The sequence below is a fragment of the Pogona vitticeps genome, chromosome 4 (assembly GCF_051106095.1).
Source record: "Pogona vitticeps strain Pit_001003342236 chromosome 4, PviZW2.1, whole genome shotgun sequence".
NCBI classification, from domain to species: Eukaryota; Metazoa; Chordata; class Lepidosauria; order Squamata; family Agamidae; genus Pogona; species Pogona vitticeps.
The window spans coordinates 118,796,514-118,823,778 of NC_135786.1; the positions used below are offsets into that span (position 1 = coordinate 118,796,514).

Here is a 27,265-nt window from a genome sequence, read left to right on the forward strand (position 1 = left end):
CACTTCAGCCATTTGGGACTTACTCTGATGTCTTTAGAGAGAGTTTGGTGGCCTACCTACATGGACTGGTTTCTATGCTTTGCTGGATTACTTTTAGACTTATGGGATTTTTCCTAAAAGGACTGTGCATGGACTATTTTCTATGGACTGTTCTATGGGATATACTTTATGAACTCTTTTTCTTGGAATACTCCATATGGACTATGCTCTTGTAATTTTGTAAGGACTATGGTACATTTACTGGATTTTTCTTTTCTAAGGACTATGGGACATATAATGGATTTTTACTTTTGTTTAGGGGTTTTTATTCAATAGGATCACTGAGGACTATAGCCTTTTTATAACCAACTTGGATTATTTTGTTTACTAATGATTTCCTGGACTGGAATTGTTTTTATTCTTCTTAATGGCTTTTTGGGTTTTTGAATACTTTTCTATTTTTCATATTTTCTTTGCCTCGGCCTAGCTTACTTAGAGTCCTGTCAGTGGTGCAAGTTAAGTCTAAGGACTACAAAGCCCACTTGACCTTTTTACAATAATATCTGAGAGTACCAGGGTGTTCTTATGTGGGCAGACCTGCGAGAAGGAGTGTTGTAGCATGGCTGGCTGAATTGGACTCTTTCAGCCCATTTTAGCATGTGCAAACTCTTGATTGCTCTCTGTCCAAGCGTACACGTGTGTTTTCGAACCCGTGTTCGTCACAGTGAGAGCTGAACAATAAAGAAAGCTGTCCGCCGAAGAATTGATGCTTTTGAATTATGGTGCTGGAGGAGACTCTTGAGAGTCCCCTGGACTGCAAAGAGCACAAATCTATCCATTTTGAAGGAAATCAACCCTGCGTGCTCACTGGAGGGACAGATCCTGAAGCTGAGGCTCCAATACTCTAGTCATCTCATGAGAAGAAAGGACTCCCTGGAAAAGACCCTGATGTTGGGAAAGTGTGAAGGCAAGAGGAGAAGAGGATGTCAGAGGACGAGATGGTTGGACAGTGTCATCGAAGCTACCAACATGAATTTAACCCAACTCCGGGAGGCAGTGGAAGACAGGAGGGCCTGGCGTGCTCTGGTCCATGGGGCCACGGAGAGTCGGACATGACTTAATGACCAAACAACAACAACATTTATAAAGCTTATTAAGTACATTGAAATTCTGGACTTGTTTCCTCCAAAATAAACCACCCTCAGAAAAGCAGTGTAGCAGGCCACTCTCAAGCCTTTACCCATCCAGGCCTATAAGAGTGCTCACTACCTTTCACCAAAACTGCTGCCACCAACCTATCCTTAAAATCAAAAAGACATGTGTTTCTTTCGAACAAATAAAAATGTTTATGGATTACACAAAAATAAAAGGAGTAAATCACAGGTATAAAATCAAGTTGTCAATCACTATTTATAAGACACTAGCGCACATAGACTTTTCCCTCACTGACAGGCTCTTTCTCACTCTCTCTATCAATCTCTCTAATCACTCATCTTCCAAACTGATCTCCCAAAACCATGCACACACACATAACCCAGCTCCTCCCACTTCTGCACCACCCTCCATCCTCTCATTGGCTGAGGTTCCCCTGCCCAGCTGTGACGGGCAGGTGAGAACAGAGCTGAATGCCACAAGCAGCTATATATTGGAGTGCAGACTTTTAATACACATTTTATACACTACATAAAGTGTATACACACATTTCACTTATTTGAAATGTAGTGTTGGAAAAGAGTTTTACAGATAGCATGACTTGTCAAAAAGTTAAGTCAATCAAATTAAGTGTGGACTTTCACTACAAGCTAAAATAACCAAACAAAGGGCATACATACTGCAGTGACATTATAGTTTTATTTATTTATTTGTTGAATTTATATCCATCTAAACAGGGTCTACTCTGGGCGGCTTACAACAAAGTTGGATTACAATAATTCAAGCATTCTATACACCCCAATTTAAACATAGTAATAATAATGTAGCTCAAGATGGAAAAACGATCAAATAAAAAAATAAAAAATAAAGACAGAAAATTAAAATAAAAGAGTAAAGCTCAAGCAGTGACAAAGGGGAAGGTCTGCCTAAAGAGCCAGGTCTTAAGTTGGCTCTTGAAAACACCCAGAGAGGGAGCCTGGCAAACCACAGACGGAAGAGTATTCATAAGAAGACAAGCTCACTGGAAAAGGCAGCAATGCAGGAAAAAGTGGAAAGCAGTATGAAAAGAGGAAGACTGCACATGAGATGGATTGACACAATAAAGAAACCCACAGTCATTTGTTTGGTGTTGCAGTCAAAGTAGGACCATGAGCAGAAAGATTGGGATTCAGATTTTGGGAATAAACTGTGATACTCTTGCCTGCTTTGGGGATGAGAAATAGAGAACTGCAATTGCTACACACTTCAGATTTCTGCTGTTCTCAGCAAACTGCAGAGCTAAATGCAGTGGAGATTAACAGTTTTGAGTCACACATACACTCTCCCCCCCCCAGCCTCCATTTTGTACATACATTTAAACAAGCTTGATGAAGTTGCACGTTCCTTCCCTCAACTGGAGCCTTTCCATCCTTGAATTAGTTCTTTTTTTCAGTTTTGAGTCACACACTCACTCACTCTTTCTCTCTCCCCCACACACTCCTCGCTCTCTCCATTTTGGACCTACATTTAAACACACTTGATGAAGTCGCACATTCCTTCCCTCCTTAACCTGGAGCTTTTCCCTCCTGCCTGCAGTCACCTCCAGGTGGAAGCAGTCATTCACAAGCCCTGTGGTCAGCTGTAACCAATCAAGCAGGCTTATCTCCAATCTCTTGAAGGAGGAGTTGCCGAAACCAAGGAAAGTAGCAAGAAGAGGTGGCTGACGATGGTGCAGTTTGAGGTTTGGCTGTGGGGGTGGGGTGGGGTGGGTGGGTAGTGCTCTGCTTGTGTGCCAAGGGAGACATTTCTGCATGCCACAGGTGGCACACGTGCCATAGGTTTGCCATCACTGTACTAGGGCTTATTTTCAGATTAGGTCTTATTTTCAGGGAAACGGGATAATGAATAAATTGGATAAAACTTGCTTTGAGAAAAAAAAACTCAGGTACAAAGCAGACACAGCCTCCCCCAAATAATTTCACAGATTAAATGAATGAGCTGCTCAATATTATCTTTTCAAAATGTCTTTTTAAGAGCATTTAAAAATTGTTGGCCAGGAAGGAGTTAATTGCTTTCTTTCAGGGTCAGTTCAGAGTGGCAGGGTGAAAAATTCACTTTGAACTCTGGGAGCTTATGAGACAAGCTGGTAAAGTGGGCTTTTTTCTGGCTTGAAAAACACCTATTACCCAAGGGCTTTAAGAGATAAGAATATTTTAATTCATTTGAAATTTAAAAAAGAGGATGTAAGGGCTGTTTTCTCTCCAGGTATGGATTTCTTTTCCTTATCAACGTATTTGTGTATGTGTTATCTGGTCTTATTTTCTGCAGAGGGTAAAAACAATGTTATCTGAAAAAAATAATAACTTTAGACTCCTCTGACCAAAGGTCCCGAATTTTGGCACTGACCAAGAGGAGACAGTCTTCTCCAACTGTACCAAATTTGGTGCTGATCTGACTGCCAGTTTTTACGCTAGCAATTTTTGTTTGGACTGCCACCCGTTAGCATTAGTTGTGCTACTTTTAAGTTGCACCAATATACGAAACTGTATGGGGCCTATACGGCCCCTGAGTCTAACCCCCTGCTCAATGCAGGAATACAAATCAAAGGATATCTGCCAGGTGGCTGTCTAAATTTCTCTTGAATGCCTTCAGTGTTGGAGCACTCACCACCTCTCAAGCTAATTGGCTCCATCGTCATACTGCTCTAACAGTTAGGAATTTTTTTCTGATATTCACCCAAAATCTGACTTCCTATAACTTGAACCCATTCTTGCATGTCCTGCACTCTGGGCTGACCGAGAACAGATCCTGACAATCCTCCATAGGACAGTCTTTCAAATATAGTAACCTAAGCATTATCATATCTCCCCTCAGTCTTCTTTTCTCAAGACTATACATGCCTAGTTCTTTCAGTCGAAATTTCTTCAGAGGGCTTGATTACCACTCACCTGATCATCCTCTGAACGTATCCCAATTTGTTGGCATCCTTCTTGAAGTGTGGTGTCTAGAACTGTCCACAGTACTCACGATGAGGCCTAACCAGTGCTGAACAGAGAGGAAATAGTACCTCACCCAATTTGTAGATTATACTTCTTTTAATTTAATAGCTTTTGCCTTTTTTGTAGTCACATCATACTGTCGGCTCACACTGAACTTGTGATCTATGATGCTTCCAAGCTCCTTCTTGTTTATAGTATTGCTGAGCCCGGTATCTCCCATCTTGTAACTGTGCATTTGCTTTCTTTTTCCTAGCTGCTGTACTTTGCACTTATCCTTGTTGAATTTCATTTTATTGTTTTCAGCCCAGTGCTCAAGCTTATCCAGATCATTTTGAATTTTCTTTTTGTCTTCCAGGTTATTGGTGTGAGGAATTAGAATGCATATAGGACTTGTAGTCATCCAAAGATGGAGTCTATTAAGTTTTCTGTATAAGCCACTGAATGTTCTCATGGGATTGTTGTTCCGAGTTTACTCTGTGGACTTGTTCCAAGGAAAAGAGTTTGAGAAGACCAAGAGAAGAACAGAGGAAGATCAAACACCACATTCCTCCTAATTGGGAATGAGATAAACACCTGAAGATCTCATGTGAAATAGGGGCAGTGTACTTTGTTACACCCTCATAATCCTAATTGGTTAACAACTTGGAAGTGTAAGAAAGAAGTTGGTCTGGAGACGAATAGAAAAATGGTTGTTGTAAGTGAAAGAGGGAAAGAAGAGAGAAAAGTGGGAAGGAAGATTTGCCCGATTTCTCTAGTGAGCTGTTATGTAGAATGCTTGTCATAATGATTACTTAGCATAGTTTTAACTGTAGTTATTTTAGCCCAAGAATAGTAAGCTTATGTGAATCATAGTAACTGTTTGAATATGTTTATGCTTCATGGTTTTAAAGTTACAACTGCATTCTAATGGAACTATCTTTATTGCTGTCTTTATAGCAAACTTCTACATGGAACATTTCAAAAAACAGGCCCTGGCTTTGGCACCCTTCACAACCACAGTTTGGTTCCGATACATGGATGACACCTTCACAATTTGGAACCACAGTGAAAAAAACCTGAAAGAATTTCTAAACCATCACAACAGCATCCACCCAAATATACAATTTACCATGGAAAAAGAAATAGAGGGCCAACTCCCTTTCTTACAGTAGATGTCATGGTCATGCGCAAAACTGACCTATTAGGACACAAGGTCTACAGAAAACCCACCCACACAGACCGGTACCTACACAAAAACCCCAACCACAACCTATCATAAAAAAGTGTCAAAATCAAAACAATGGTAGACCATGCAAATCGGAACTGTGAAACTCAGTTTCTCAGCAGAGAACTCAACCATCTGAATTGGGCTCTACAGCAAATGGCTATTCCAAGAATGAAATCACAAGAGCCATCAAACCAAGAAAACAACACCAAACTGAAGAGGAAAAAACAGCCACCCACAAATAAAGTATTTCTATCATACATCAAAAGGGTCACGGACTGCAGCAAATGGCTATTCCAAGAATGAAATCACAAGAGCCATCAAACCAAGAAAACAACACTAAACTGAAGAGGAAAAAACAGCCACCCACAAATAAAGTATTTCTATCATACATCAAAAGGGTCACGGACTGCATGGGGAAACTTTTTAAAAAACACAACCTACAAACAGTATTCAGGCCCACCACAAAAATATAACAAATGTTACGGTCAGCAAAGGACAAAAGGGCCCCCCTCACCACTACAGGAGTATACTGGATACCTTGCAATTGTGGCCAGGTATATATTGGAACCACAAAACGCAGCATCCACACCAGAATCAAAGAACATGAGAGACATTGCAGACTAAAACAACTGAAAAAATCGACAGTAGCTGAACATGCTCTAAAACAAGCTGGACGTGAAATTGTATTTCAAAATACTGAAGTCCTGGACAACACCAGCAATCATTATGTTTGACTACACAGGGAAGCCATTGAAAATCAACAAAAAAGAAGGAAGTCTAAAACTCAACAAAACCTGGCTCCCAGCACTGAAAAATACAGCCTGCAAAAAGTCAACAAACTCTACCCAGTCAGAAGGACCAGCTAATGACACCCATCAATCACAGTGACAGATCATCTCTCCCCCTTATCAAAACAATACACCTACAAAAAAACCCCACACTGATCACTTTAATCACCCTATCTCCTGAAAAAGATAAACGCTGATCCCACAGCTATAAATACTCAACTATCCAAAAAATGCAACAGAGCGCAGAGTTCTGACTCCTGTCCTCTGAAGATGCTGGCCACAGAGACTGGTGAAACATTAGTAAGAAAAACCTTAAGAACACGGCCAAACAGTCCAGAAAACCCACAACAACTATCTTTATTTTCTTAATAATTCTAATTCTAACACAGAACAGCAGGACTGCACCTAAATCCAGTGTGGATTGGAAAGGTCATTAATTGCTACTGTAAGAGAGAGGTCCTACCTAGTCTGTCTGTTGTACTGTCAAAGGAAGCACACAGTCAATGGTTTATTGCCTTGTAAGGAATAAAAAGAAATGCAAAGAAGAAGAAATGCAAGAAAGCAAAGTGGCTGTCCAACGAGGCCTTACAAATAGCAGAGAAGAGAAGGGAAACAAAATGAAAAGGAGATAGGGAAAGTTACAGAAAATTCAATGCAGACTTCCAAAGAATAGCAAGGAGAGATAAGAGGATGTTCTTAAATGAACAGTGCAAAGATATTGAGGAAAATAATAGAAAGGGAAAACCAGAGATCTGTTCAAGAAAATTGGAGATATTAAAGGAATATTTTGTGCAAACATGGACATGATAAAGGACAAAAATGGGAGGGATCTCACAGAAGCAGAAGACATCAAGAAGAGGTGCCAAGAATACACAGAGGGATTAGATCAGAAAGATCTGGATGTCCCGGACAACCCAGATAGTGTGGTTGCTGACCTGGAGGCAGACATCCTGGAGGGTGAAGTTAAGTGGGCCTTAGAAAGCATGCCTAACAACAAGGCCAGTGGAGGTGATGGCATTCTAGTTGAACTATTTAAAATCTTAAAAGAGAGTGCTGCTAAGGTGCTACACTTAACATGCCAGCAAGTTTGGAAGACTCAGCAGTGACCAGAGGATCGGAAAAGATCAGTCTACATCCCAAACCCAAAGAAGGCCAGTGCCAAAGAATGCTCCAAATACAGTACAACTGCACTTATTTCACACGCAAGCAGGGTTATGCTCAAAATCTTGCAAGGTAGGCTTCAGCAGTATATGGATTGAAAACTCCCAGAAGTACAAGCTGGATTTCGAAGGGGCAGAGGAACTAGAGACCAAATTGCTAACATGCACTGGATTGTGGAGAAAGCCAGAGAGTTCCAGGAAAACATCTACTCGTACTTCTGCGCCACTGACTACACAAAAGCCTTTGACTGTGTATCACTGCAACCTATGGCGAATTCTTAAAGGAATGGGGGTGTCTGACCACCTTATCTATCTCCTGACAAATCTATACGTGGGACAGGAAGCAACAGTTAGAACTGGATATGGAACAACTGATTGGTTCAAAATTGGGAAAGGAGTATGACATGGCTGTATATTGTCTCCCTGCTTATTTAACTTATATGAAGAATACATCATGTGAAATGCAGGACTGGATGAATCCCAAGCCAGAATTAAGATTGCTGGTAGAAATTTTAACAACCTCTGATATGCAAATGACATCACTCTGATGGGAGAAAATAAGGCGGAATTAAAGAAACTCTTAAAGAGGGTGAAAGAGGAGAGCGCAAAAATTGGTCTGAAGCTCAACATCACCTCCTGGCAAATAGAAGGGGACAATATGGAGGCAGTGACAGATGTTACTTTCTTGGGCTCCATGATCACTGCAGATGATGACAGCAGCCACGAAATTGAAAGACGCCTGCTTCTTAGGAGGAAAGCAATGACATACCTAAACAGCATCTTAAAAAGCAGAGACATCACCTTGCCAACAAAGGTCGGCATAGTTAAAGCTATGTTTTTTCCAGTAGTGATGTATGGAAATGAGAGCTGGACCATAAAGAAGGCTGACCGCCGGAGAATTGATGTTTTTGAATTGTGGTGCTGGACGAGACTCTTGAGAGTCCCCTGGACTGCAAGGAGAACAAAACTATCCATTCTGAAGGAAATCAACCCTAAGTGCTTACTGGAAGGACAGATCCTGAAGCTGAGGCTCCAATACTTTGGCCATCTTGTGATAAAAGAAGACTCCCTGGAAAAGACCCTGATGTTGGGAAAGTGTGAAGGCAAGAGGAGAAGGGGACGACAGAGGATGAGATGAATGAACAGTGTCATTGAAGCTACCAACATGAATTTAACCCACCTCCGGTAGGCAGTGGAAGACAGGAGGACCTGGCGTGCTCTGGTCCATGGGGTCATGAAGAGTTAGATATGACACAACAACTAAACAACAACAACAAGCAGGCAAGAGGTGTATTTTAGATCGAATTTGTCCACAGGGCAAGGATTATGCACAAGAAAGTGGTGGTTGCATCATTCCTCACCCAAGACACTATCTGTTTAGGGAGAAGTGGTTCTGATAATTGGCTATTCCACCCAATTTTGTGTCATCCACAAATCTGATTAGCACTCCCTGCATTCCCTGATCCAGGTCATTAATAAACATGTTGAAGAGCAATGGGCCCATTTGTTACCTCCCATCAATTTGAGAAGGAGCATTCACTGATATGCACTTTCTCTTTTTTCTTTTTAAAAAACATTTTATTGAATTAATACGCTACAAAACATAAAACAAAAACACCACCAAAAAAACCCGTCCTGCTAAGCTAAACCCTCCCCCCTTTGGAGTCAGAGATTCCAGCTTCATTTGACTCTCTGTTCTCTCCAGCTGGGTTCCCAGTGTGAACTGAATACATATATATAATCAAATTTGCCCCAAACTCCTGTCCTCCTCTGGACCTAAGAACATATTAGTTTCCAGCTTTGTTTTACGTAGTCTCTTGATTGTTCCGGCAATGCTTCTGAGAGTGCGCCCAATTCTACTATGTCCCATAGCTTCTTTAACAACTCTTCAGTCTTTGGGGTTTCTTCACTTTTCCATTTTTGGGCCCAGAGTAATCTGGCTGCTGTGAGTATGTACATTAGACAATATTTCATTTTATTATCATTGATTTCCGGCATGATATTCAATAATGCCATTTCAGGTTTTATATCTAATTTTTGCTGAGTAATTTCTTTCACTATTTCCCATACCTGTGTCTTTTGACTTTTTTACATGTCCACCACATATGATAATAAGTTCCTACATTTTTACACTTACAACACATATTGCTGTTAACCTCTGAGATTTTTGCTAATCTTACAGGTGTATAATGCCATCTATAAAACATTTTGAGAATGTTTTCCCTAAGGTTTACTGGTTTAATCATCTTATAACTTCCTTTCCACATCTTAGTACAGTCATCAATATCGATGTTATATCCAAAAAAATTTTTTTGCCCATTTTACCATCGTCTCCTTCACCCTCTCATGCTCTAAATCATATTCCAATAAATATGTATACATTTTTTATTATTTTCTCATCAGTATATATCCACAGTCTATCCACCTGAACTTTGCCCTCAAAGAAACCCACAATTTTATCTTTTTTATATCTTGATTCTAATTTCAACATTAACCACCAATCAGCAGCTACACTAGTTTTTCTAACTCTTGTTTATCCTTTATGTTTTGTTCTTTAGTTAACAGATTTTCATATGTGGTCAGCACTCGTTTCTGGTTCAACACTTTTAACGTGAACGGTTCTATAGGCGCTACCCACAATGGAATTTTCTTATAGGCTTGTACTTGAAAGTTTTGCCATACTATCCCTAAAGCCTTCCTTAGGATATGTTCTCCAAAATGTGAATGTTCCTTATGTTTTCCATACCATACATATGCATGCCATTCCATTTTTAGATCATGTCCCTCCAATTTCATAAGTCTTTGATTTTTTGAGAGTTATCCATTCTTTTATCCAGGTCATAGCACAGGCCTTGTAATATAGTAACCAATCCCGCTTCCCCCGTTCCTTCAGATCTTATAACAATTTAAGTTTTATTCTTGGTTTCTTAGGCTTCCAGACAAAATTTGATGTCAAGCTGTCCAGGTCCTTAAAATACTTAAAGTTCAATAGTATTGGAAGATTTTGAAATAGGAATAATAGTTTTGGTAAAATCATCATTTTTATTGTTGATATTCTTCTCATGAATGAGAGTTGTAATTTGTTCCATTCTTCAAGATTTTTCTAAATTTCTTTCTGTATTGCTAGATAATTTTCTTTCATTAAGTTGCTTGGTTTTTTGGTGATGACAGCTCCTATATATTTAGTTTTTTTTTCACCGCCTCAAAATTGGAGTTCCTTGCTAATTTTCCCACATGTTCTTTCTTTATATTTTTGTCACAAATTTTGTTTTTTGATAATTTATTTTAAATCCAGCCACCTGTCCAAATTCTTCTATGACTCTCAATAACCCTTTGAGATTTTCTAAGGGATTTTTCTAGTATTATCGCTAAGTCGTCCGCATACGCTTGCACCTTGAATTCTCCTCTGATTTTAAGTTCTTTAATTGCCTCATTATCTCTAATCTGTCTGTTCAGAATTTCCAATATTAAGAGAAATAGTAGGGGGGATAGTGGACATTCCTGTCTTGTGCCTTGTTCAATCTGTATATTTTCAGTTAAATTACCATTAATTTTTATCTTGGCTACTTGATTAGTATAGTATATTGCATTAATTGTCTGTAAAAATACTCCTTCAAAGCCCATTCTCTTTAGTTGTGACAACATAAACTCCCAATTAATGTTATCAAAGACTTTTTCTGTGTCTAAAAAGATTAACATCATCTGCTTTTGTGGATGCATTTCATAATATTCCAAAGTGTCTATTAATGTCCTTATGTTTGATGACAATTTCCTTTTAAGTATGAAGCCTGTTTGGTCTTTATGTATTATTATTTCAAGATTAGCAATCTTGTTGCTAAGATTGTTGTGAAAATCTTATAGTCAACATTCAACAGAGAAATCAATCTATAGTTCTTAATTTGCTTTTTGTCCGTCCCGTCCTTATGTATTAGGGAGATACATGCCGCTTTCCATGAGTTTGGGATTTTCCCTAATCTGAACATCTTTAATTAGTTTCTTAAACTGTGGACTTAGCATTTCTTCAAATGCCTTGTAATATTCCGCTGGAAGTCCATCTGGGCCAGGGGATTTCCCGCTTTTTTGTTTCCTCCATGCTTCCCCAATCTCTTCTATTGTAATTGGTTCATTCAATTTTTCCAATTGTTGATAATTCAGCCTCCATTCTGGAATATTATTCAAATAACTTTTTCGCCTCTCTTGTTCTCCTTCTCTTTTCCTATAAAGTTTGGTGAAAATTTTGCGAATTTATTTTTCGATCTCCTTTTGTTTGTATACTTCCTTTCCTTGCTTATCAAGTATTGCTTGTGATCATTGTTTTCTCTCTCTCTCTCTTTCAATTCTGTAGGCTAACCATCTTCCCAGTTTGTTTGCATTCTCAAAGAATTTTTGCCTTGCAAATTTAATTTTCTTCTCCATCTCTTCCTGTTCTAGTTAATTAATTTTATGCTGTAATATTTATTTTATTAAGTAGTCCTTTATTTGTTGGTGCCTTCTTCAGCTCCACTTCCTCTTTTTTAAAAGATGTTATTAGGGTTTGATATTGTTTGTTCCTTTCCTTTTTTCTTTGTATATTATATTCTATTGCATATCCTCGAAAATATGCTTTGGCTGCATCCCATACCACTGTCATCCCTGTTTCTTGAGGTTTATTGGTTTGGAAAAAAAATCTCATCTCATTTTTAATTTTATTCAGGAAAGTCTCTTCTCTCAATAGGTACGTGTTGAGTCTCCAAAAGCCGCTCCTTGTCATTTGTCCTAATGGCATCAATATTGGATTATGGTCTGCATATGTATTTGGTAATATTTCAATATCCTCTACTTGATGTGTAACTTCTGCTGATATACAACAATTGTCTATTCTTGACCATGATTTATGTCTATTTGAGTAAAATGTGTAGTCTCTTCTATTTGGATATCTGAATCTCCATAGGTCAATTAAATTTAATTCTTCTGCTGTTTCTAGGAACACCTTAGGTATCATATTCCTCGTCTTTTTCCTCCCATTTCCATTTGCCTTGGACATGTCTTTTCCTTTGTCAACTATTGCACTGAAGTCCCCCATAATGCATATTTTTTGTTCTGACCGTTGTATTAATTGATTCTTCAGTTGAAGATAAAATTTGCCTTGGGCTTCATTTGGTGCGTATATGTTGGCCAATAATTTTTTTTCTCCTTCCTTGGAAATTTCCACTATCAGTAATCTCTCATCCTCAGCAGCAAACACCTATTTCGGATCTACTCTTTTTATATATACAAAGCCACTCCTTTTTTCTTTTGTTTACTTGAGGCTGTAAAAAACTTTACCCAATTTTGGATTTTCTAACAATTTTTTATCTTTTTCTCTAATATGGGTCTCCTGAACGAATATGATATCTACCTTAGCTTTTAAAAGTTTGTTAAATATTTTTCTTCTTTTTGGGGGTGAATTGAGTCCTTCCACATTCACTGAGAGAAGCTTAACTTGTTTAGACATCTTTGGGGAAAAAATAAATGAAGAAGAATGGAGGAAGATATGGAAAATGAGGGTTTTAAGATTTATGTCAGTAAGAATAAACGAAAAATTTTTTAAACTTAGTTTAAGATGGCATTTAACACCAGTAAAATTAAACAAAATTAACACCAGTAATCCGAATGTCTGTTGGAAATGTGAGAAAGAGGTTGGTACATACTTTCATATGTGGTGGGAATGTGAAAAGGTACAAAGATTTTGGAAACAAATTTTCAAAGAATTAAGTTATATGTGTGGAAAAGATATAGAACGTAAGGCTGAGATTGCTCTGTTATCAATATATGAGAACGTGGAATATGACAAAATGACTAAAGAACTGATAACTAATCTAATAACAGCAGCTAGATTGATTATTGCTAGGCAATGGAAATTAAAGACTGAATTACAAATTGAAGAATGGTATAAAGAAATATGGAATATAGCAATAAATGATAAATTAACTTGTAATTTAAAGATGAAGAAAGGAGAGTTTAAAAAGAATAATTTGTATGTAATATGGGGCAAATTTTTGGAATATGTGCTAATAAGGGGGAAAGGGAAAGCTCCAAATCAAGAATCTATACAGTTCTGGAGAAGAGGACAATAGAAGAAGAAGAAGGAGAAGAAGAAGAAAAAGAAGAATATGGCAAGAGGTCCCGTATATGGTGGTGGGGAACACTGTTATTGTATTTGAGTTTATATGTTTTATGTATATGATTTTGCTTTTGTTATAGATATAGAAATAAAAAAATATTTTTTAAAAAAACTTGTTTAGACATCTTGACGATTTTACTACCTTTTTTATCTCTCTGTTCCTTTCCCTTGGTTCTCCTCACTGGAGATAGCTTCCTTTGTCTTCCATCTCCTATCACTTTTTGTTGCTCCTCCTCTTTTTCTTCCTCTCCTGATTCTTCACTCGGGAATTATAAATCTTCTTCTGACAGTTTCAATTCCTGTTTCATTTCCCTCATGAAGTTTCTGGCTTTCATTTTTCTATTAAGATTGTATCTTCTGGATTGCCGATTCTGGAACAGTCCTTCTGGGTTGTTCTGGGTTTCGCCACTGGAACGGTATTTTCTTGTCTACTAGTATCTTGGTTAGGAAGGAATATTTTTGTCTTTTCTTTTGCATGCTCCAAGACACCTGTTTCAATATATTAATTATGGTTCCTCTTATTGTGAGCTCTTTTTCTCTGTTTACTTTAAGTTTCTCTTTGACTGTTCTTCTTAAGAATTTTATTTGTATCGCTTTCAGTAAGTTGTTACGCCTGGTGAAGGAAAATGTTTTCCACAGATTGGCTAAATTCCTGTTGATCTATTCCTGTTTCCTTGGCCAGTTCTTCAGTGCTCCCTTCAACTGCTTCCCTACCTGTCAGCTTGCTGCTTTTCTCCCCCCAAAAATCCTCAATTTATAATTTCTCTTTTATCACCAAGGAAAGAGCCCCCAATCAATTCTTAGATAGATATAAAATTGCTCAACAGATTGACAAAACCAAATGCAAAAAAAGTTCTGACATATATTTCTAGACAATCTGCTAGGTGTCCTCAGCATCTCAAAATAGACTGAAATTCTTTCTCTTCTGTTTCTTTACCAACAGAACATAGTGACCCTAAAAATCCTTCTGTTGAGTATACTCCGTATTCCACTAGATGTCCTCAGCTTCTCAGAGTCTTTGCAAGATTCCACCAGACTGCCGAGAATCACCCTATTCACAGGGAAAGAAAGAAGAGACACCCACTCTTCATCCTGATCTGGCCGGTAATAACACCCAAAACCATCTCAGGATCTTTAATTGTATTTCCGTGATGTAGTAACCATGTGTTCCTTGAGGACAAAGTCACCAGAAACGCTCTGCTGTTTTCTTAAAGCTGAAATCAGATCTCTAGCAAGCTTTGTATTCCTTCTTTTCACTGTCCGAATTGGACTGGAAAGTCCTTCTCACTTAATGTTACGAAGCCAGGCGCCACCATCTGTTTCCTCACAGAGTTCTCAACCCAACTTTCTCCTCTGTGCATATGATATGCACTTTCTGAGTACGATTCTGCAGCCAACTGTGCATCCATCTGACAGTTGTTCTATCTAGCCCATGCCTAGTTAGCTTGCTAATCAGAATATCATGAGGCACTTTGTCAAAAGTTTTGTTGGTCAAGATATACTATGTTAACAGCATTACATTTGTCTATCGGTGAGGTTACTGATCAAAAAATGAGATCAGATTAGTCTGGCAGGATTTCTTGTTGACAAATCCATGTTGGCTTCTAGTTATTATTGCTTTGTTTTCTAGGTGTTCCCATAGTGACCGCTTTATAATCTGTTACAGAATTTTCCCTGGGATTGATGTCAGGTTGACTGTTCTATAGTTCCCAGGTTCTTTGTTTTGCTACAACATTACCACTCCTCCAGTTATCTGGCACCTCACGCATTCCCCATAATCTCAGAATATAAGATTACAGGGAAGTATTACAAATATTTATTTGCACAGTTGGTTTATGTATGGCATTGGTGAATGCAAATGGGAATAGTCACTGGTCTGCCATACAAATTCAGAATGAAGTCTGGAATATGAATCTAAATTTTCTGAGTCCCTATACAAAACACTTAACATAGGAAATTGTTCCAAAAGGAAATCAAATGTGAAAACCATTTCAGTACAACAGAAAGGATTTTAGGAGCCTCATGGTGCAGTAGTTAAACTGCTGTACTGCAGCCAAAAACTGTGCTCACTACCTAGGGTTCAATCCCAGGTAGCCAGCTCATTGACTCAGCCTTCTATCCTTCCGAGGTCAGTAAAATGAGTACCTGGCTTGCTGTGGGGGCAATGTGCAGACTGCATAATTTACTTGTAAACCTCCCAGAGAGTGCTTTAAGCCCTATGGGGCGGTATATAAGCAGCACACTTTGCTTTGTTCAACAGACTGCACACATTCAACTATTTAAAACATCAAAAATGTTTTAAGTGTGGTATTTAGCCACTAAACCCATGATTTTCAAAACTGGGTCAATGAAGGCAAATGAAGGTGAAAGGGTGTGACATCCCATGCAAAGAAAGCCTTGCAATAAGATGAGAGGCAACCCCATTCAATCAACAGAGGCTTGCTGGTTGTTACACTAAGCATGGAGCAGAGATATAGAAATATAGGGATGTGTCTCTTCCTTTCTCCCCAACCCATACACATCAGCAGGCTCATGAATATGTGCACAAGGATTCTGCACCCTTGCCTGCCGAAAGAGAGAGGATGGATAGTATCATGGCAAGAGGATTCAGAGGTACGTTTAAAAGGGGACAGAGTTCAAAAAGTTTGAGAATCTTTGTCTTAACACATGAAATGTTTAAACATAACTTAGGAAATTAAAAGCTGTCAAAGACAACTTAAAAGACCTATAGAGAGAGCATTTACTTCACTTCAATACAAAAAAAAAGGCTTTCCTGCTTATTTGATGCATAGTACAACAGGCCGTTCTACTGGGCTAAATATGGCCCAAAAAAAGGGAAGCCACACTTTGAAGCTTAGTCTCTTACCTCCTTCTCCTTGTTGAGCAGCACAAGCTGGCTGTCAGTCAGAATTGAGTACTTTGTTTCCCATACTATAGTTTCCGAATTGTGGGACTGGCCACAAGATAGCCTGTGGGTTGGTGGTCCTTTCACATCTGAGGAAGAAAGGGCATGGTTAAAATATTTAATCACTTTGCTCCTTACATTCACCTCCTGTGATGGAAGGTACTCAGGTGCTTTTTGTACTGAAAAATTGCATTGATCAGAATTATAGAGGAATCCCAGACAAAATTAAGTTCCACTGGAGATTACTGTGTTGTATATATGGCTAGGATTTTGGGCCAAAAGTATGATGGAATTCATGTTTCAGACATATTTACAAAACAAAAGCTTGCATATTGGAAACTGCACCTGATAAACATGATGCATCAGCCATTTCATTTACTGATCAAGCTAAGAAATCCATCCATTGTTCGTAAAATACAGTTTTGCTATGTAACAAAAGACCAAGAAACCGATAAAGATCTCAAACAGCTTTCTAACAGCAGACCACACCGGCAAATAGAAAATTTCTACAGATCTAATGGTGAACAAAATTGGTCTTAAAAGAATGCTATCTAAATTTGGGCAGCTCTGTAAAGAGGAACAACTAACAATCAATTGCACTAAAATAAAGATTATGGTCTATGGGAAGAGAACTCCTAAGCATAATTGGTCATTCAATGTGCATGTTGTTGAACAGGTTGTTGTTTAGGTGTTGTGCCCGGCTCTTCATGATCCCATGGACCAGAGAATGCCAGGCCCTCCTATCTTTCACTGACTCCCAGATTTGGGTCAAATTCATGATGGCAGCTTCAATGACACTGTCCAACCATCTCGTCCTCTGTTGTCCCCTTCTCCTCTTGCCTTCACACTTTCCCAACATCAGAGTCTTTTCCAGGGAATCTTCTCTTCTCATGAGATGGCCTAAGTATTGGAGCCTCAGCTTCAGGATCTGTCCTTCCAGTTAGCACTCAGGATTGATTTCCTTTAGAATGGATAGGTTTGTTCTCTTTGCAGTCCAGGAGACTCTTAAGAGTCTTGTCCAGCACCTCAATTCAAAAGCATCAATTCTTCAGCGGTCAGCCTTCTTTATGGTCCAGCTCTCACATCCATACATCACTACTGGAAAAAGCATAGCTTTGACTATGTGGAGCTTTGTTGGCATGGTGATGTCTCTGCTTTTTAAGATGCTGTCTAGGTATGTCATCGCTTTCTCCCACAAAGCAGGTTTCTTTTAATTTTGTGGCTGCTGTCACCGTCTGCAGTGATCATGGAGCCCAAGAAGGTAAAAATCTGTCACTGCCTCCATATCTTCCCCTTCTATTTGCCAGGAGGTGATGGGACCAGTGGCCATGATCTTAGGGGGTTTTTTTATGTTGAGCTTAAAACCATTTTTTGCGCTCTCCTCTTTCACCCTCATTAAGAGGTCCTTTAATTTAGAGGTCATCAACAACCGGTCTGCGGACCATTGCCGGTCTGTGGCTTGAGCCCAACTGGGCCGTGAAGACAGACCTCTCTCCGCCCCCATGCATGCACTCCCCTCCCCACAGCTGCTTTGCGTGCATGCCGGTGCTGGCGTGAGTCCTCCCTCACCCCTTCCCGCAAGCCCCCCCTTCGCAAAGCAGTTGTGGGGCGGGGAGTCCGTGCGTGGGGGCGGGGAGAGGTCTGTCTTTGTGGCCCGATGGCGGTGATGAGGGTGGGGGGATTGGCAAGAGCCGGGTGCTTTGGCTGCTCTCCTCCCAGCAGCACCAGCAGCAACGGGGGTTGGCAAGAGCTGGGTAAAATAAAATGAAAATAAAAATAAAGACTTGCAGGCTTCTGCTACCACCGCTGGCATGCACTCCCTCACCCCTTCAAGAATGCGCAAGAGTGCCTGCCCGCCCACGCACCCACCCCACCCGACTGTCTCTCTCTCACACACACTTGCCCCTGCTGAATGGGGTCGGGTCCGCAGAACTAGTCGGCTGTCCTAGCTGCGAGCTGAGGGTGCTCTAGCTCTGGCTGGCCTCCATGGGGCAGAGCAAGAGATAGCAGCATTGCGACCCCCAACCCCACCGCTGACTGCCCAAAATGCCCCCCACACCCACCTTGTTGCAGAAGCTGTTCAACAAAAAAATTGGCTTGCTTGCCCCCTGCAAGGAGCTCAAGGAGGGGGGCGCCTTCAGGTAGGGAGGAGAAGAGGAGGCAAGGCAAGCTGGCCGAAAGAGTGCAGGGCTGTGGGCATGGAGCGGGGGGCTTCCTTTCAGCTCTTTGCCAGATTGCCTGCAAGTGCACCAGGGTCTATACAGTACATTGTGCACGACCAGCATCACGCTTCCTCCTCCTCCATCTCCATCCTCAACTTGAGGAAGAAGTCTGGGGGTGGATTCGGCTTTCTCTTTTCCTCCCGATTTCTCCCCCCTCTGTCCTGAGGAGCCTGGAGGGAGGGAAGTGCCTTGGCTCGCGCAGCCGATCTTCCGCCTAGGCGGAAATCACACGGATGTGTGTCTTCGCTATGCACCAAAACTTCAAGTAACGTTGCTTTCTTTTGTCTTGGGGGGGCTCTGCCGGCCCTTCTTTGCCCCCTCCAAGTGTAAACTTGTTCCTCTTGGCACTCCCTTTGAGAAGCGTGGCTTTCCTGAAGTGGCAAACCGACAACACCGCTCCCCCCACCAGGCAGAGTCCCTTCCATGCTTGCGAGCTGCTGTTTTTCGAAAGCTTCTTGGTTGCTGAGGAGGAGTGAAGACAGCAGGGCTTGGCTCCCCCTTCCTCCTTCATCCAAAGCTTTACAGACACCCCAGGGGTCTTCCTTGCCTTCCTTGGCTTGGTTGGACAAGCCACGTTTCAAACACAAAATGCAAAAATGACATTTTTTTTCCACCTCCGCCCCCAAGGTGGAAGTTGGCAGGCAGATAAAGAACGTTAAAGGAAAGGAGAGACGAGGAAGGCTACTCGTTTTCAAAGGGGAGTTTAGAATTACCAGAGAGGGCTGCCAGGATCCTGCCACAACAGGGCAGATTTGTGGGTGCAGACTGCAACTTCCAGACTTCTGCTTGGGGGATTCTGGGAGCTGTAGTTGAATAATTGCAGCTCCGTTTCTCTGAGAGATCTTTCTGTCTGCCATATGCCTTACCTTACAGCCAAATAACTAGATGGGTGGGGAATGCAGAGAGAGAGAGAGACAGAGAGACAGAGAGATAGAGAGAGTAAGAGAGAGGGGGAGATAGAGATAGAGAGAGAGGGGAGTGAGAGAGATAGACAGAGAGATAGAGAGAGGGAGAGATAGAGTGGGAGGGAGAGAAAGAGAGTGGGAGGGAGAGAGAGAGAAAGAAAGAGAGATGGACAGAGGGATAGAGGGAGGGAGAGAGAAAGAGAGAGAGACAAATAGAAAGACAAATGGAGAGAGAGGGAGGGAGAGAGATAGAGACGCACAGAGAGGGAGGGAGGGAGAGAAAGAAAGAGAGAGATATAGAGAGATAGAGAGGGAAGGACAGAAAAAGAGAGAGGGAGGGAGAGAAAGAGAGATAGAAAGATAGAGGGAGAGAGAGAAAGAGAGAGCGAGGGAGAGAGAGAAAGAGAGGGAGGGAGGGAGGGAGAGAGAAATAGACAGAGACAGAGAGAAAGAGAGAGGGAGGGAGGGAGAGCAAAATTTGGGGCAGTTAATATTTTAGACTGCAACACTCCATGCACGGATGTCCCCCCACATACACACACCCATTCATGGGCGCCGGCGGCAGTGGCAGCCCCCCACACTTGGAAGAATGGTCTTCAACAAAACCAGTCCCTGGCATTAAAATGGTTGGGGACCACTGACCTAAAGGACTTCTTCTTGACAAGGTGCTGCTGGCTAGAAGAACTACAGTTTGGTGGGCGGGCACAACAGGGCTACCAAAAACTAAAAGCCTATAACCTACCAGTGGAAAAATTCCTCAGTCTAAGGCCCTGGGATCTTAGAAAATGGATCCTTGACTTTGATGCCAGTTATTGTTGGGGCCTGTTTTTCCATCTGGTACCCCCAATTTCAGTTGAATTACGCAAAACCAAGTTACTTTGAGTCATTGACTTTTCCTCAGATCTATAGAGCATTCACAGAACTTAGATTTGGGCAGGTGACTACAGAATATCTTAAAGGGAGATATAAAGGAATCCCAGCAGAGGAGCAGAAATGTGCTTATGGCTGCAATCAGATTGAGGACCTAACTCACTACTTACTTCTCTGTCCTCTCTATGAAAATCCAAGAGAAAGATTTGTGTCTCCCATCTTCTGTCTCCCCCAACTGTATCCCAACTGTACTTCTATAGAAATGATAACAAGACTACTTGCTGAAACACAGCTGTATATTACGTAATCTGTTGCACAATTTGCTCTGGCAGCTAAGACGTTGAGGCTTCGATTTGTTAAGGTTCATAATGTCATACAGATGTTGAATATAGTCACTTTCATATTATACGCTAACCCACCATCCCCAGAATGTGTTTACTGACCTCTGAGGCATCTTTTTGTTTAGCCATTTTTATGTAAGACTGCCTATGGCAAAAGGTACAATGTGTGTACAGATCTAATGGTTAACTATTCATAAGCTGGAAAGAGCTGTTCATTTCTTGACTTGAAATATGGAAGCTCATGATGACAGACAAGTTATGACCTCAACACCTTCTGCCCCATAGACATAATCTCTTTGTCCATATGAGTTATGCTTATAGCATCCATAAGGAATCTATGATACCACTGATTCACTTCTCATGTAGCAGAAAACTATGGTTTCCTGTTATAAAAACAAGCTGAATTGTGGGACTCAGGGAAGGTTTGTATACTAGGTGGTTGGACAGGAGACAATGAAGGGCATGCCCATTCTGACACCTAATTTTGCTACCTAAAACAAACAGCTCAGACTTGTGATACAACTGCCCCCCCGAAATCCTAAGTTGTCCAAACGATATTTGCTCAGCCTTAGTAGCAAAGCACAGTTTCCTGATACAGTGGTGCCTCGCATAGCGAGGTTAATCCATTCCAGATTAACCCTCGCTATGGGAAACATCGCTGTGCGGAAATTAAAAAGCCTATGGCTTGAAAACTCACTGTTGTGCGAAGTTCTTCCATAGCGCCGCCATTTTCGCGCCCTCGGTAAGCGAGGGCAGGGCGCGAAAATGCGGCGGGGACCTTCCGGCGGCCATTTTGGAACCACCGATCAGCTGTTCTCCCCTGCTTCGTTATGCGATATTCGCTAAGCGTATCGCTTAGCAAATATCGCAATGCGAAAAACCTCCATGGGGCCATCGCTGAGCGAATGCTCCAGCGATGGCCCAGAGCCCCTCGTTAAGCAATTTAATCGCTCTACGGAGCGCTCGTTATGCGAGGCACCACTGTATATTAAAAATGACAGGGAAATAATATCTATCAGAAATGGCAAGCTTGTAACTACAGGACTCATTTGTACAGCACTAAAATATAATTAGGTTTTACATATGAAACAATCACATGCCACATTCAGTACAGCAGAGCCTTCTTGATTGTGATGCCTCATTTTTAAATCCAAGTTTTACAACACAGCAGAAAATATAATGCTTTGCTTTCAATTTATTAAGGTTATTAAGATGCTCCTAGGTTTTTTTTTAACAAAGTGAATTTATATGCTATCTTCATGGGCCACTGAGAGTGCTGGATAGGCAGAGTCAAGAGATATAAGATTCTCTGCAGGAGGAGAGGGAGATTAGATTGGAGTTTTTGGGTTTGAGAGTGAGAGAGTTTGGGAGTTTGGGGTGGATAGAGAGAGAGAGTTGGCAGTTGAGGGTGGATGAAGTGGGATGTTTGGTTAAGTGTTAAAGACAGTGAGAATCCTAGCAAAATGTACTCCAAGGTAACAACACTGTCATACAAGTGGCAAAAATTGCAGCTAATTAACATGATAGTAGTTGCATGGCCGTTCACATTCCAGCCACACAACCAAATGCACAAAGTTTTTAAAAAACCCAAAAAACCCAACCCACTGATACTGAGGTAAACATACAGCATAGATTTGAATGGGACATGGGCTGGGCTTGCTTTGACCACCACTTAAATTCAAAATGGAAATAAATAGGTATGTCTTCAGTTTGCAAACATCTGCACAAAATTTATTCTGTTCAATCATTGCTACACCTGGCAATGGTGCAATTCAATTTTTAACAAATCAGTAATATTTTCCTTGCCAGTATTCTTCCAAATTAATTTTTTGCTATGCAGTTTAATAAAAAGGAACACTATGAAGTTGAAGCTCAACTTCATCATGACGGGGTAGCAAATCCACAATCAAAGTGGTTTCTGGGATGATGTATTACAAAAGCTCAGAAACAAAGATGAACATTTTGGGGTGATCGTGAAATAAAATGAAGATATATGAGGGGGTGCTGGTAAGTATTGAGCCTTTCCCAGAAAAAAATTGAGCTAAGAAGCTATAAATTGCAGGGTGTATTGGCCAATTTGTCTGTATTCAATGGTGCAAAAATCACCTACCTATGATTTTAACTTATATTTCATGTTCAGGTCCCAAGTGAACATGGCAGTGTAATGAGATGGGTTTTTGAGTTAAAATCTTGTAAGGAATATGGGTTTTGTAATTAAGAAATGAGCAAGAGAGGTTCCATCTTGTTTCTTTGTATAAAGTATCTATGCTATGCTGACAGGTTGTTTGCTAGTGCGAGCAGGGAGAATGTTATTCTGAGAGCCTGAGAAAGGACTCGGTGTGATTAGATAGATGGGAATTGTTGTGACTCTTTGCTAAACCACAGTAACCCAAATAACATCTGTTGTGTATGGGAAAGAAGTCATGTGGTGCAACAGGACTGTTTGCCTAGTAACAGACTCTGATTGGATGACATTGTGGGAAGGTGCAATAAGCCCTTGCCAGTTACTCTTGAAAAATGAACTTTTTGCCTATGGACATTATCATTCGTGACTCTTCAGTCTTTCGTGACCAACCCTGAAGTCTATCGTGACCATTCTTTACATGGACTGATTCTTATGCTATACTAGATTACCCTTGGACCTATGGACTATTTCCTATGGATTATTTCTTTATGGACTTTTACTTATGGAATACTTCATATGGACTATGCTCTTGGACTTTTCTAAGGACAATGGGACTTTTACTGGATTTTTCTTTTTGGTACAGGATTTTTTTTCTACAGGATCACTGAGGACTATAGCCTTTTTCTAACATGTTTGGACTATTTTGTTTTTCCTGATGAATTACTTGACTGGAACTGTTTTTATTCTTTTTAATGGCTTTTTGTATTCTTATAAGGTTTTTGAACACTTTTCTATTTTTCATGTTTTCTTAACTGCACTGCATCTTTGTAAATAACCAGCACAATGCTTATTTACTTGCCTTGGCTTAGATTGGATTTAATACCTAGAAACATGCTTATTCTTTAATAAAATAATGATTATAAAAATCAATTGGTTTCCTGAACAGTACACTTGTCTTAGGGTCATCTGAGAGTGCTGCCTCGGCCTAGCTTACTTAAGGAGTCCTGCCTGTGGTGCAAGTTAAGTCTAAGGACTACAAAGCCCACATGTTTTTCTAACAGTAATATCTGAGAGTACAAGGGTGTTCTTATTAGGGCAGACTTGTAAGAAGGAGGGTTGTAGCACGGCTAGCTGAGCTCTAGGACTCACTCAGCCCATTTTAGCGTGTGCAAACTCCTGATTACTCTCTGTCCAGGCATTCACGTGTGCTTTTGAGCGCCGTGTTTGCTCGCAGGCAGCACCTCCAGAAAAGTTCAATGTGGAATTGCATAGGACCATAATCAAGTTCCTGTTTCTCCATGGGAAAGGTGCAAAGCAGAGCCTCGTGGCGCAGTGGTTAAAACGCTGTACTGCAGCTAAAACTGTGCTCACGACCTGGGGTTCAAATCCCAGGTAGCCGGCTCAAGGTTGACTCAGCCTTCCATCCTTCCGAGGTCGGTAAAATGAGTACCCAGCTTGCTGGGGGGGGCAATGTGTAGCCTGCATAATTAAAATTGTAAAACGCCCGGAGAGTGCTTGTAGCACTATGGGGCGGTATATAAGTCCAATAATTAATTAATTAATTAATTAATTAATTAATTAATGATGAAATGTCACAAACTATGGGTGACACTGGCTCTTCATATACAACAGTTAAACACTGAAACAATTCCAGTACCTCAAAAGCCTAGCCAGAAGGCAAGACCCCAGGCCACTTCTTTCGGATGAATGGGGACTGGCCAACAGTTCTGGGCTTTCAATATATTCTTTAGCATAGCCAACTACAAGATGATCCTTGCCTGCAGATCCACCAAGAACTCTAAACTAGATATGAGTGCCAGAGCTAATTATACTGCTGTGCTTGTTGGAGGACTTCTGTTTGCCTTAATTTGACTTCTGTTTGCTTTAACTCCAGAGCTTCAAGAGAAAGTCAAACTCTTTTGTTATGCTTCCAAGTCTTATAGTTTAAGTGCCAGAAGCAACTCACATTGCAGTTGTAGTAGTTTTTCTGATTCCCAGTTGTGAAGGCGCAGAGTGCCCAAGTGAGCCGTCCGTAGTGATAGAAGCCATAGAAGGAGGAGAAGAGAAGAAAGGGATAGAGCAAAAGGATGAGGGGCAGACAGTTGCAAAAGAGACGGGAGAAGCAGAATCAAAAGAGAAGGCGGGAAAGACCGAGGTTTGTCTAGCAGAGGAGGAAAAGGGAAGAAAGTGGGCAGGGCAAGAGGTGACAGTTTGGGAGGAGGATATAAATGAGGAAGGGGTATGCTGGTTTAATGCAGTATCTTTACAAAGTTAAAGGTCATGTACCCACTCTCTCTATAGCTTGAACAACAGTGTGAAAAGGATGGAGTAACTCCCCCCCCCCCCCGTATTAAGAGCAGATTCATCACTACACTAGCCTCATGCTAGTTTGACATATTTGAATCTGCATAGCTTTTTCTGTCTTTCACTCTCTGTGCCAGAGACTTAAAGTCCGAAGTCCAAACATCCATGGCATGATGGACCTTGGTCTGTGCTCTTGTGTTCCAAAAAGTACTTGGCAAGGTAGCAATTGTCAGACATGTCCCTCTTAGATATAAGTCAGGAGACTGGTTGCTATTTTATGATTACAGCTTAGGAATTTGTGGCTTGAGTTTAACAACCCAGTTCTCCAAACAAAGAAGCACATACATATATCTACATCCACCTCCTGCATTTATGGCCTTTCTTAGAAATTGACATGTTTCTATTCTTCAATAGACAGCGAATTAACCTTCCCTTCGCTTAAACTGGGGAGTGTACCTTAGTTATACATGTGTGCGTTCTGTGCTATCAAGTCCAAACCAAATTATAGCAACCCTAATGGGGCTTTCAAGGTAAGTGAGATATTTAAGGAGTGGCTTTACCAGTTCCACTTCCCCAGTGAGTTTCCATGGCTGAGCAGAGATCTGAACCGTTACCAAGAGTTCTAGTCCCTCACTCTATCCACTACATCACATTAGAAATCCTGCCTTAGTTCCATCCATATAAACATCTAGTAGATCACCCCCAAGCCAGGATATATGAAGACACAAAATGCACAAGAAATAATAAGTTACCTTCAAGATTTCACAAATTCAAATACATATTAGAGAACACTAAAACATGTTATAACTACCTATTAACAAGCCTAGCTGTATTTAAGGAAGTTGCCTCTTCAAAGAATAGGGAAGCATGCAAGACCCATCGGAAAGGAGGGGGGGACAAAACAAACCCCCAAGACTCATCAGAAATGGGAATAAACACTCCAAAAAGCAAAAGCAAAAAAAAAACCCAACAACAAACAAAAACTCAAGACCCATTGAAAATGGGGGGAACCAAAAACAAACCCTCCAAGACCCATCACAGCACAGAAACATAGCCCCCCCAGCTCAAAATCACGCTGCAAAAACACCCAGAAGAGTTTTTTAAAAGCAGAAAACAGCACCTTACCTTACCAGACGGCCTTCTCTGATCGCACACTCTCTAACTGCTGGGGCGAAAGAGCTACAAAGAACCAGCCTCGTTGCCACCTACAGTTAGAAATTTGAATTTCCCACCTTTTCCCCCCTGCCTTTTTCTGTTCATAACTGGAAGCTCTGGCCGCAAGTCGAAGCAAAATTTTGTGGCCGGAGCTGGTCATAACTCGAAATGGTCGTAAGTAGGGACATTTGTAAGTTGAGGCGCTACTATACTATGAAGTTATAGGACCATGGCAATGAGCAAAGTTCCCTCTAATTATTCGGAGTGCTGCGTTGAGGCTCTGCCTCATGCATGTGGTGTTCCGATCATGACTGAAAGCAAACGGACAGAAATACTAGGTTGGCTGCACATGCCTGATGTAGCACTGTACAGCCGTGCACCAGCACAGCTTAGAGGGAACGTTGGTAGTGAGAATAAACAACATAATATTTTGGACTACACCATTTAACGTATTGGGGAAATAAAGTGAGTTGCCTTCTCAAATTCTTCCAATACCAGTCGAGATCATAATGGCCATTAATTTGTTTAAAGAGATTTGTTTACAGGCACTACCCAAATGACACTGCTACAGATGAGCAAGGAATGCTACAGTGATGCTGCAGCTACATATTTAGAAGGTATTCCTGAGTTTAAGCTTTTTCCACACTAAGAAATATTTTACCCAAAAAGAGTCCTGGAGTCTTACACTAACATCTAAAATTACATATGATAGATGTTGATTTGCCAGTGTGGGCAGTCCCGTCATGCTAGATAGCCCAGGATTTTTTAAAAGACAGAGTGGGCAAAAAAGGAATAATTTACTACTTGATGGAGCTTTTTTTAGTTAGGACAAAATGACATTAATTCACAATTGAGCCTTTTTATAAAAGGTGAGGAAGTTCTTAACATCAGCCGAAGTCTGGGGAATTAGTCACAATACTGCTGAGTCCTGTAAGCCTCTTGTAATACAACAATGCCAACTGCTAAAACTCACTGAATAACTGATTTCCACTTATCTGTCTCCCCTAGAGTTCTTCTTCTAGTGAAAACTGA

The 27,265-nt window shown here is 40.8% G+C and overlaps 1 protein-coding gene across 8 annotated transcripts in view; it reads right to left on the bottom strand.

Annotated features, from left to right (window-relative positions):
- Positions 1 to 27,265, bottom strand: part of RASAL2 (RAS protein activator like 2) — a 566,253-nt gene that overhangs the window by 401,547 nt on the left and 137,441 nt on the right. For 7 of the 8 annotated variants that reach the window (XM_072998184.2, XM_072998190.2, XM_072998183.2 and 4 more), the window contains one exon: positions 16,273 to 16,400. The exons of the other annotated variant lie outside the window; for it this stretch is intronic. In XM_072998184.2, the coding sequence (XP_072854285.1) occupies positions 16,273 to 16,400 (128 nt within the window). The remainder of the gene's footprint in view (positions 1 to 16,272; positions 16,401 to 27,265) is intronic. 8 annotated transcript variants of the gene reach the window in all.